The following is a 12804-nucleotide window of genomic DNA, read 5'->3' on the forward strand; positions in this document are numbered from 1 at the left end:
ACGTCAAAGATGGCCTGAATAGGGCAGGGGAAATGGAGAGCAGGACGTGGTACTCGGACTCAGTTGGATGCAGGATATCTAGGAGCCCAAGGAGACTCAGAGGTCTGTGCCCGATGAGACAGAATGGAGAACTGTGCCACTAAGCAAAACCAAAGAACCAAGCAGGAAAAAGTCAGGCTGAGAGTGGGAGTGGCCATTTTATTGACACTGCAGTGGTGTGAGAAGTAAAGAGAAGGGGTGCGGGAGTGAAGATAGCAAGAACAGAAGTGTGAATAAGAGGAACGGGTGGGTGGTGCGGGATTGAGGGAGGGGTCTGTGGGTGGGAGAGATTTAGAGGCTGAGGGGAAGGAGCCAATATAGAGAGGGACTGACGGATGGCCCGAGATCCCAGGGGAGACTGTAGGGTAGGGTACTGCGGACACGGCAGCTGTTCTTCCCCAGAGTCACCTGAAGAGAACGAATAGTGCCAATGCCAAGTAACTTCATAGGTGGAACAATAAAAATTGTGCAGTTCACTCCTACATTGCCTCATGTTCTCAGTGAAAGTAAAAGCCAACCTCATGCTCTGAGTGAGAGTGATCTCTCTCGAGATCTTCTAGAGATCTGATCATGGACTTCATTCAGGTGTTTCTTGTAAGTGTTCAGTCTTGACCGTCAAGAGCTCTGCCCCTTGCCTCTTTCCTGTAACCCTCTTCCCCATTTATTAATTATTTTTGCATTATAATCTAGTTTCCCAGGTATTGCTCCCCACCCAGAAAAAAAGTATAAAAAAAAGAGTGGAGAGGTTGGGTCTTGAGTATTTTGGGGAAGTCACAGAGGGGAATGACGGGAGTATCTACCAATAGTTTGGGGCCCTGTTGGAAACTAGGAATTTGTAGTGGCTCCAACCCTGCCCCCATTTTGCAGCTTTCCCCAGGTGTGCATGTGCATGGGATTGAAGAGATAACAGAATCAATGTGGGAGTGATCCAAATCACTGCTGGCCAGTAGAACTTTTTATGGTGATGGAAATGTTCTGTTATATATCTGTGCTGTCCATTAGACACATGTAGCTGTTGAGTACTTACATGTGGCCACTGCACTTGAACTAAATTTTTAATTTAATTTAATTTGAATTTGAATAGCTGCAAATGGCTCCTAGCTACCATATTGAGCAGCACAGACCTAGGATAAGGGATCTGTGGAGAAGATGACAGTGGGAAGTGGGTGAGTTTGCTTTCCCATTAGCACCTTCAGCTCAATTCCCAGGGGAGGCAGATGTTTGACTGTGAATGGACTAAATAAACAGGAGAAAATGGAGGAGCCAGAATTTCCTACCTCAATCTTAAATTAAAGAAAAAAATCATTGTGGAAATTTATTTCTAAGGCGAGAACGTCAGTATTCTGTATGTAGTGGTGAAGATTCTCCTGGCTCCTGTGACGTCCTGTATTTCAACGTGGGGAGTCCTGATCAGTTCATGGTCCACAAAGGGAAATGTATTGGTGAGTAAACTGACAAAATTCATTTAAATTACTGTAGACAAAAGTTAATCATGAAGGAATGTGGTAGAATAGACACTGTTGTTTAGACCAGCACAGTCCAAGGAAGACCATGAAGCCAGTAGTTGGTCATTCTAGCTCCCATTCCCAGTGCCTGGAACGAGAAGTCACTCAGGTTTCCCCTAATATAAGATGGAAATAAAAACCTGTGCTCTTGGAAATATTGTTAGCATAAAGATATTTTTAAGTTTGTCATAATTAGCTTTTTGAGACACAAAATGGTTAAAATCTTATCAATCAGTAGAATTTTACATCATGTACACCTACTGCTAATAAAATATGTGTAACAAAAGAAGTTTTAATGCCCGTGATCTTTATTGACCAAATCTTCTTTTGAGTTGACATCCATCTCCTTGTCATTTTCCTGTGTGGCATGTTGTACGTGACTGGGAAAACCATGTTATTTACTGTATGTCGTATTTAGCAGTTTTGTCTACTGATGACTATTTGGAATAAAGCTGGTTCAGCAATCAGAATTTGAATTGCTCATATTAAAATCAAGTTTTCAGTGTCTACTTCCTTTGCCCTAAACATATATTATCTTTTCTCAGCCACACACATAAAGCCACTGATTGGTATAGGGATCACTTGTACATAGTGAATTTGACAATTCACTTTAATTTTCAATCCCATGAATGAATATTTTTACCAGAACTAACAGGTAGCCAAATTATCTGAACTGAGTGTGCTTTCTTTCAGCATCTTTTCTCCTTCTCTAAGGAGATACCAGTAAGCAGGAGAGTTGCCAGGGAGCAGGCAGCAGGTGGAGGGGAAGAAACCAAACCTCTCAGTAGTCTATGAACTAGATACTTAATCGTGGCTGATTGAAAGCAGCCTGGATAGTACAAGATTCTGCACATACAAAGAGCTGCCGTATTCAAACAGAGCCACACGGGGGCAGGTTCAAGACCTTGGTAGAGATGGTTGGCTTTGGACCTGAGACTGTCCTTGACTGGGAGGCATTTCAGATTCATGAATTAACAAGGTAAAACTCACTACTTATAATAACCTGTGGAAATCAGGAAGGCAGATTAATCCAGGTACTTATTATAATGCCTTAACTCAGTCTCTTATTCTCACTGGTACTCATTAGACAGATTCACCTGCGTTAATAACCCTCATTAGGAGGCACATTTGCAATTGGAGAATATTTTATAAAACCACCAAGGAAATTATTTATTTTGTTTTCTCATAATGTGTCTGATTTTTTAAAATGTGCCCTAATTTTTTATGAAATATTTTTATAAAATATCAACTACTTTTTTATTTTCAATGAAGTATTTTTATTATGAAGACTAATATGTGTTTTTCAGTTTGAAGTTGTTAGAACTAGAGAGAAGAGAGAGCTTATGGATATGGATAAGGCACTGTAGAGACTGTCTGTGTAAGTGATCATTGTTAGCACATCATAGAGTTTTAGTCAGGGTTCTTTTGGTAACATATTTTCCTTTAGCCTCATTGCAGTGTGGTCTTTTGTCCTTTTTCTTATCCCCATCATGAAAAAGTGACAAGAAGAGGTTGGCAATAATAAAATTATAATTTTTTTAAAAACTCAGCAATTATGAAATGCCTAATTAGTCCCAATTGGGGAGATAAATATTGCAAGACAGTGTACTGTGTAATGCACAAATTTAACTAGGCTGTATATAAATAACATCACACTCCATTCTGTAAATGCTTAGATGTCATATGTCTCCAGTGGACTGCTTAGATCCCACATTTCTCAGGTTGCTTCCTTTGGTTGACAGATTTTCAAACATCAGTTTTTTTCCCCACAGGCTAAGAAAGTCAGTTATTTTTGACTAGCATAATGGATTATTTTAATTAAAATCTCCAAATTATCAGCATTCCTATGAAATAAAAACTGCTTCTCAGATAAAAAGTCTAGGTGAGCTAGTTCAGTCATATTTCTCCAAAGTACTTTGTCTGAGACTATTTTATTATCTATATATATAGGTTACTACACTTTTCATTTTTCAAATGGAAAAAATAATTATCAGTATCTCATGAAAAATTTTTTTCATTATAAAGACAACGTAATGGAAAACTATTATTTATATACTAAGAGAAAAAGTCAGAACACTGTATATCAGTGGTTCTCAACTGGGGGCAATTTTGTACCTAGGGGACATTTGGTGATATCTGCAGACATTTTGATGGTTAAGACTGGGGTGATGGTGCTACTGGTATCATGTGGGTGGAAGCCAGAGAACCTGCTAAACATCCTACAGTGCACAAAATAGCCCTCTACAATGAATTTGGATTATCTGGTCCAAAATGTCATTGTGCCAAGTGTGCTGTATGTGCTATGATTTGGTAGATTGGGGAGGGAAAAGTAGAGAGAACTAAAAGAAAAATAAAACAAAATAGTGATAGTTTCTCCTTTTCTAATTTTTTTGTTTTGTTTGAGACAGAGTCTCACTCTGTTGCCCGGGCTAGAGTGAGTGCCGTGGCGTCAGCCTAGCTCACAGCAACCTCAGACTCCTGTGCTCAAGCGATCCTACTGCCTCAGCCTCCCAAGTAGCCGAGTCTGCAGGTGTGCACCACCACACCTGGCTAATTTTTACTATTTTTAGTAGGTACAGGGGTCTCACTCTTGCTCACACTGGTCTCGAACTCCTGAACTCAAGTGATCCTCCCGCCTCAGCCTCCCAGAGTGCTAGAATTACAGGCGTGAGCCTCCATGCCTGGCCCTTTTCTAACATTTCGATAAGTTTCTATTACAGTCTTTAATGAAAATAGAGATTTTTATGAGGAAATTTTTGGTATTAGAAAAATATAGCCCTCCCAGGTACAAGTGGAAACCATATGCCTAGTACTAAATAAATGTGCCTCTCTTTCTAGCTTCAAATTTAAACTATCATTTCTGGTTCCTTATCTCCAAAATATTGGCCAGTTTATATTTACTGAGCATATTCAAATTTTACATTTAGAAAGTCATTGATATATTCAGATTTCCAAATTACTAAAATCTTTTTACTGTGCACACTAATCTATATTGATGGAATAATCCTGGTGGAATGTTCTGTATTTTCAAATTCTCTCTACCGTTTTGGGTGGTATTTAGGTGTGTGAGGGTACACCAGGAGGCACAGTCAGCAAAGGTGAATTGATTTGAAAATAACATTATGAGTAATGGCTAGTAAAATAAAACCTTAGTCTCTTTATTTGGTCTGATATTAAGACCTCGTTGATTCATGTCCCTTTATAAAAATTAATATTTTAGGACTCAGGATATGTTGTTAAATATTAAAAATTATTTACAAAAGAGCATGAATTATAAGAAGTCATATTTTTCATAGTTAGCACATGGTATCTGTCCATGGTTGAATGAATGAATGAATGTATATCCCCCTCCCTTCTTTCCCCCCACAGAAAACATACCAGTGAGGTTTAATTACATTTTCTGTTTTATGTGCAGGCAGTGACGAGCAGCTTGGAAAATTAGTTTACAATGCTTTGGAAACAACCACTGGCAGCTTTGTCTTGTTATATGAGTGGGTCCTTCAGTGGCAGAAAAAAATGGGTCCATTCCTTACCAGTCAAGAAAGAGAGAAGATTGATAAGTGCAAAAAGCAGGTAGGCATCCAAGGTGGCTAGCTGGGCGAAAGGCCTAATCTTGAGCTCTAGGAGAGGACAGAACAAAACAGCTGTGCATTTCATTGGCTTGCAAAGGTGTGGTCCAGAGCTGTGTGAGATCTGTTTAACCGGAGAGGGCAGTGGGGGCCTGCACCTCTTCATCAGCGTCTTCTCAGCTCCTCACTTCCTCTTTCAGAGCTTTTACAACACGGTCAAAACTCTTGCAGCTTCCATCTTAGCCTCCCTTCCCAGCCCTTGTGATGCTATTAACAGCTGTCTCTCCCACTGGGACTAAAAATTATTTTGTAATTGTGCTTTTTGCGATTATTTATATTTCCCCTACTCTTTTCAAATATTGTTCCTAAACAGTTTGGGAAGACTGGAGGATTTTAAAGTTAATCTGTATTACCAAGCATAAAGAGAACATTTAATATTGCATATTGCAGTATTATGTAATAATGAGGTTGCAAAAAGAGTAGGTAAAGCATGGTGATTAGAAACGTGTGTACTTATGCATAGTAAAAATCGGAAGTAAATACACTGAAATCCTAAGTTATCTTTGGCCGGTGGCCATCTAGATAATTTGTGGGGTTTTTCCTTTGTATTTTTAAAATTTTTACAATGATCTTTATTACAATCAGAAAATATTATTTTAAAATCAGCGTTGCTTTTTTCTGGTGGCCATATCTCAAAAGAAACTGATTTGAAAAACTTTCAACTAATTTTGTAGTATTTGCACACTAGGTTTTGAGATTAAAGAAGTTGAGAATTAACTAAATTTTTTCTATCTTTATGTACTATTAAGTTGACCATATGGTTTAAGGGGGGATTCAGTTCAGGGCATATTTGTTCTCCTCTCATTTGAAAGTGTATCAAATACTTCACTTTTGAGGTGAAATGCCAACTAATGCTGATTGACCCAGTATTACCTTTTTGTTTCACCATATCAGATTCAAGGGGCAGAAACAGAATTCAACTCACTGGTGAAATTGAACCATCCAAACATAGTACGCTACTTTGCAATGAATCTCAAAGAGCAGGATGACTCTATCATAGTGGACATTTTAGTGGAGCACGTTAGTGGGGTTTCTCTCGCCACACACCGGAGCCACTCAGGCGCCATCCCCGTGCATCAGCTTCGCAGATACGCGGCTCAGCTCCTGTCAGGTCTCGATTATCTGCATAACAATTCCGTGGTGCACAAGGTCCTGAGTGCATTGAATGTCTTGGTGGATGCAGAAGGTATCATCAAGATTACAGACTACAGCATTTCTAAGCGCCTCGCAGACATTTGCAAGGAGGATGTGTTCGAGCAAACCCGAGTTCGTTTTAGTGACAGTGCCCTGCCGTATAAAACAGGGAAGAAAGGGGACGTTTGGCGCCTTGGCCTTCTGCTCCTGTCCCTCAGCCAAGGACATGAATGTGGAGAGTATCCCGTGGTTATCCCTAGTGACTTACCAGCTGACTTTCAAGATTTCCTAAAGAAGTGAGTATCATTGAGGTTCTCTCCAATTGTACTTTACTCCTGTACTTTTGATTTTGTAGACATCTAAGTGATGTGGAAGCTGAGAAGTGAGGAAAGAAGAAATGCCTCGGGTATTCCAAATGGAGGACCTCTCTGTTGACCATTGCTGCTGGCAATGGAGTCAAAGACAAGGCCTCCTATTTAGAAAACAGCTTTAGGGGTGTGATTCTGCACCTTGTGCTTCTTAACCATTCATCTTCCTTGGCTGTCCCATTAAGCCAAGTTGTAGATGCAAATGACTCTGTACTCCAGTCGGAGGATTTTCAATACCTGAAAATTACAGGTACATGTTTAATTACAGAGCCACATTTTATCAAGTTGGGGAGAATCCTTCCCGAGAGGCCTTCCCCAGGCTCAACGTCTTTGGCTCCTTCACATCAGTGTTTCTAGTGTAGTGCTGCCTCTGTTCCCAGTCCAAGCCAGAGCTAACTTCTCTCAGTGCATGTTAAATGAGAGATAAGATCCCTTAAGCCTGGATTTTTCCAGATAATCTCCTGGTCCAGCCTTCCTGCACAAATTGACCTGGACTGATTTCTTTTCTGACGTTCTGTCTTCTCATCTTCTTTTTCCCAGTCACTTGCTTTTATTCACATCATCCACTCTCTACACTTCTTTTCTTTTTCACCTTTTCCAATCTATCCCCGTTGCCAGTGGCCTGATCCACGTTGTTATTTCCTGTCACTCAATTGTCTTACCCATCCCAGAGATGAAAGTAGCTGCACTTGTATTTAAATGAGAGTTTTTGTGTACTACAAAAATAGAAGTAGACATGATATACACACAGTTGTGGAAAGGGGCCAATTCTGATTCTTTATGCTGGTTTCTCTTCTTAAAGTATGTAAAAATCTTTTGTGATTTCTTTTAAATCTGATGGAGCTTTTAAAATATTTATTTAAACACCCCCTAACGATGAGGTTGGCCAAAATGACAGAGAAGGTGATAAACTCTCTTGGGTGGAAAGACTCATTTCAGTCTTCACAGTGCCCCCCTCTAGCTTTCTGCCCTTCTTAACTCATCAAGAGTAATTTAGTAAAGGTAAAAACAGCACTGAGAGGTTTAAGTAGAACATATCTTTCACATTTAGAAGTGAAATGACAGGCTTGGTATCTAAAACTTTACTGGTTCTCTTAAAGAAAAGAGCTCTACACTCTGTCAGTTTTGAACTTGAGTCAGCGGTATTTCTTACTCTTTTAACATGAGGGCCCCTTGGGGTATTTGGTATGTTCCTCTCTCACTGGAGCAGTTCCCTGGACTGTGCTTGTTTGAGGAGCTTCCAGGTATTGTTTTATAACCTTTGCTGTCCAGTCTCAGTTAACAAAAGAAGAAAATCATTCACAAAGAATGAAAACAGCGACATTTCATTTGTTGTTATATTTTTACTTGTTGATGAACACCCTTTGGAGAAGGTTTTGTTTCAGATCGGTTTATCCCACCTCTACCCCTACTGGCTGAGTGACTTAACTCCCTGCCCCAGGTGCCCCCCCCAGGAGGGATGATAGCACCGCCTACGGCAGGAGGTGGTTGTGAGGGTTGAACGAGTGAACACCTGTGAGGTGCTTACGTGGTGCCTGGGCTTGGTCCCTGCTAAGTCAGTGCTAATTCTCATCACCATCCTCAGTCGTGAGAACTGTGGAAGTTTCCAGACATCTTAACCCTTTTGATTCAAAGCTGGACCTCTGCTACTTACAACTAACTACTGGCCAAAATTATTGATTCAGAGAAGTTCATCTTTTTAAGTGAGATCTTGGTGGCTATAAAAATCCCTTAATAATACAATTTGTTCTAGGTAGGTTTCAAATTTTTTCTGATCCAGATGTATTGTCATGTCAATCACATTAATGTCACAGTTAAGTTAGAGTGATAATGCACTGTAGAAACCCAATAGGGCATATATATAGAGAGGTGTTCATTATAGCATTTTTTTAATACAAGTGGAAAATTGGAAATAGTCCTATCAGTAGGAGAATATATAAATAAGTTCTGGTAGATCTGTGCCTATACAGAAGTTTAAAAAAGATCTTTACTGGCTTAGAAAGATCTCTGAGACACATGGTCTAATGAAAAAAGGAAGTTGAAAATGTACAGGATGATGTTTAAAAAAATCAGTATTCAAAAAGGGAAGAATTGGAGGAGGGGTTTGGTCAAAGACTTTATCGTTGTCAGTAATGTTTTAATATTTGCAAGAAGAAGGTATTTATGTTTTACTGATATAATTCAAAATTAATTTTAAATTTAGGGGAAAATAGAGTATCTTAGAGTATCTTCTTTTATTGGAATTTTTTCTTGCCTTTTCAGAATATGAAATTAGTGCTTTGCTTTTTAGTGCTGTGACATAAAAAATAAAATGTTATCCTTTACATCACTTCGTATGTCTAGATTTTGAAGTCCATAACTCTCAATGGTGGTTGATTCTTTTAAATATATTGTTTATAATTAGGGTCAAGTGGTGCTACTTGGGTCATTGTTATGAAAGCCAGCTTGGCTTAATTAGAATTTAAGGAGGGTGAGGTGAGGGAAAGTGTTAAAGTTTTTCTCCCATTAGAGGTACTTTTTCAAACTACTGGTCGGGGCTCCTTCTTCCAGTGCTTGTGTCTTTCTGACTGTTGTAGCTCTTGCTATATTTCTAATTTAGGGCCGGGCGCGGTGGCTCACGCCTGTAATCCTAGCACTCTGGGATGCCGAGGCGGGTGGATTATTTGAGCTCAGGAGTTCGAGACCAGCCTGAGCAAGAGCAAGACCCCCCATCTCTACTAAAAATAGAAAGAAATTATATGGACAACTAAAAATATATATAGAAAAAATTAGCCGGGCATGGTGGCACATGCCTGTAGTCCCAGCGACTTGAGAGGCTGAGGCAGTAGGATCGCTTGAGCCCAGTAGTTTGAGGTTGCTATGAGCTAGGCTGACGCCACGACACTCTAGCCTGGGCAACAGAGTGAGACTGTCTCAAAAAAAAAAAAAGAAAGAAAGAACGAATTTTACTAATTTAGACTTAGACTTTAACTTAGACTTCAGCTTGTATTAAAATCACCTAGAGGGCTTGTTAAAGCACAGATTACTGTCCACACCCTCAGAGCTGCTGATTTACTAGCTCAGGGGTTGAGTAGAATTTGTATTTCTAACAAATTCCAAGGTGATACTGATCTGCTGGCCAGGGACCCCACTTTGAGAACCCCTCGGTTAAAGGTATGGCTTGTTTTTACTCATTAAAAAACAAAACAAAACAAAAATTGTTTATTACCACATTAAATAGTAAGTTAATAGGTTCAGGGTTCAAGGGATGAGAATTAAAAGAAAATATGTGGTAAAATGTGGGACTTTAGAAAGTATTCCTTCAATGTTTCCAGCTTACTTCATACTGTGATGAACAGGCTTCATCTAAAGTTTATCATAGTGATCTGCAACCCTGCATCAGCTATGTGATTTGCTTTGTACTTTTTAATTTTTATTTTTTAGAGACAGAGTCTCCCTCTGTCGCCCAGCCTGGAGTGTAGCAGTGCCATAGCATGATCATAGCTCACTATAGTGTCAAACACCTGGGCTCAAGCAGTCCTCCCACTTCAGCCTCCCAAGTAGCAGGCGTGTGCCACTGTGCCTGGCTTTTGTCTTTGGAAAGCTTCCTTTATGACTGGTCCCCAGAAAGGCATGACATGCCCCAGTTAGGCATGACAAGGTGTTAACTTGTTAATGGGGGTGAAAATGTATAGCCTACCTGTGCTATCTTAGACTTTTAAAACTTTGTTTTTCCTGTCTCTAGAGACTGCACTGTCTTTTTGATTCCCCACGTGCACCCAACCTGGTACTCAGCATATAAATCCTGCAGGAACATTTATTAATTTAAATTCACTTATGAGTACATTTGGTTCATGATTAACATGAATTCTCTGATGTGTATCTTTAAAAAATAAACCACAGTTAAATGCCTTGGATTAACCAGTTTAGCATTGGTTTTGTGTGTTGCTAAGATTCTTCTTTCCCTCTCATGAGGTGTGTTTGCTTGGATGACAAGGAAAGATGGAGTCCTCAGCAGCTGTTGAAACACAGATTTATAAATCCTCAGCCAAAAATGCCTTTAGTGGAACAAAGTCCTGAAGGTGAGTCCATTACCACTCTTTTTTTTGATGCCCTGTTTGACATTCAGTTATTTTGAAAGTATATACAAACCTAAAACCAGAAGGGACTGCGTGGATTATTTATTTATCTACTTTATGCTGAGCTACACAAAAATCCATTCTTTTGCTGTGTGCTGTGTGCATGGGACTGTTTTGCCACTCTGATTTTTCCAGTTTCTACTTGATGGAACATCCATTGGTGTAGCCTTTTTTAGTCTTTAGTCACCTTTCTTGTTAGGTCACCCTTATTGCCGTGTAACTAGATTTTTCTTGCCACATTTCAGATAAAGGAACCTCAGTAGAGATTGGGATGGATCAGGAGACCTAGGTTTGGGTTTTAACTCTGTATAATCTGTCACTTACTCTATGTTACCCTCACCTATAAACTTGGTCTAATTATATATTTATACCCATATAAATATATAAATATATTTTTCTATATTTCTGCCTACTTTAAGGAGGGCGAGGTAAGGGAAAGCGTTAAAGCTTTGCTCCCATTAGAGGTACTTTTTCAAACTACTAGTTGGGGCTCCTTCCCAGTGCTTGTGTCTTTCTGACTGTTGTAGCTCTTACTATATTTCTAATGCCTCATTTGCATCTTACCCTTTGTTTCATCTCAGATTCTGGAGGACAAGATTATGTTGAGACGGTTATTCCCAGCAACCGGCTACCCAGTGCTGCGTTCTTTAGTGAGACACAAAGACAGTTTTCCCGATATTTCATTGAGTTTGAAGAAATACAGCTTCTTGGCAAAGGAGCTTTTGGAGCTGTCATCAAGGTGTGATACAGAGTTGTCCCCAGTCCCTTTTAGAGTTCCTTCTCTGTTTCATTTCCACAAAGACTTACAGACTTGACTTCTATTTTGGGGGTGGGAAGGGAAGTGAATGTGACTATTAGAAACTAAGATCATCTTCACCTTCCTGGAGTTAAAGGCTTTATTTAAAGTTACACTGGACGCATTTAAGAATGCACCAGGCTACGTGCGGTGGCTCACACCTATAATCTAGCACTTTGGGAGGCCAAGGTGGGAGGATCGCTTGAGGTCAGGAATTTGAGACCAGCCTGGGTAAGAGTGAAACCTCGCCTCTACAAAAAACAGAAAAATTAGCCAGGTGTGGTGGCACAAACCTATAGTCCCAGCTACTCAGGAGGCTGAGGCAGGAAGATTGCTTGAGCCCAGGATTTTGAGGTTACAGTGAGCTATGATGATGCCACTGCACTCAAGCCTTGGTGACAGAGTGAGTGCCTATCTCAGAAAACAAAACAAAACAAAGACAATGCATCATTCCTCTTTCCTTGCTTGATTCATAGAGCATTAACATGAAAAACACATGATTATAACAGCACTTCAAGTGGAGTCAGGACCTCTACATAAAGAACAGCTTTGTGTACTTTGCTTCAAAAAGAAAATTGTTGTGGTTTTCTCCCATTTGCTGTTAGTAGTTGCTGTAGAGAAAAGGGCTCCAAGGTTAGAACAGAGATGGAATTCAAACTGGGAAATAGCCCCAGATGGTCTTGATGGCCTTTATTTTTCAGCTCTTACTGAGATGGAAAAGTAGCAATGTGTTATTAAGGTGTGCTGTTGTTAGGTCTTCCTTTCTTCATTATAGTCTATTTGGGTGACTTTTATTATTATCTGCCCCTTGTAGAAGAGGCTTCAGCTATTTTTATATATAAGCTATTCTTTTTGAATTTAGGAGACCCAGATTAATGTTGTAAGGCACATGTCCTCTTTCACACATGAAAGTGACCCACCATCAATGGGGCATATGTCTGTTTAGGATTCTGAGAGTATTATTGGGAAGCATAATTACTATTACTGTGGAAGGACTTTTGCGCTGAAAAAAGAATTAAATTAGTTGTTCTGCAGTAAAAGAAAGGCAATCTTAAGCAAGACAGGCATCCTGATCAGAAAGATCGTATTTATCTTTAAGAGGAGGAGATGATTGAAGCATATACTATCTTTTTAACTCATAATGTCATTTTGGTCAAGTCTAAAACATTAACAAACTTCATTTCCTTATAAGTACTTAAAAATGATTAGTAAGTT

General features: G+C 39.5%; 1 protein-coding gene across 6 annotated transcripts in view; it reads left to right on the plus strand.

The window, feature by feature from the left end:
• Positions 1-12804, plus strand: part of EIF2AK4 (eukaryotic translation initiation factor 2 alpha kinase 4) — a 96303-nt gene that overhangs the window by 30640 nt on the left and 52859 nt on the right. For 5 of the 6 annotated variants that reach the window (XM_045530911.1, XM_045530970.1, XM_045531005.1 and 2 more), the window contains 5 exons: positions 1366-1481; positions 4960-5117; positions 6068-6603; positions 10630-10736; positions 11375-11532. In XM_045530911.1, coding sequence (XP_045386867.1) covers positions 1366-1481; positions 4960-5117; positions 6068-6603; positions 10630-10736; positions 11375-11532 — 1075 coding nt within the window. The remainder of the gene's footprint in view (positions 1-1365; positions 1482-4959; positions 5118-6067; positions 6604-10629; positions 10737-11374; positions 11533-12804) is intronic. The other variant, XM_045531249.1, reaches the window with a different exon arrangement.

This window comes from Lemur catta, chromosome 1 (genome assembly GCF_020740605.2).
Source record: "Lemur catta isolate mLemCat1 chromosome 1, mLemCat1.pri, whole genome shotgun sequence".
Classification (NCBI taxonomy): domain Eukaryota; kingdom Metazoa; phylum Chordata; class Mammalia; order Primates; family Lemuridae; genus Lemur; species Lemur catta.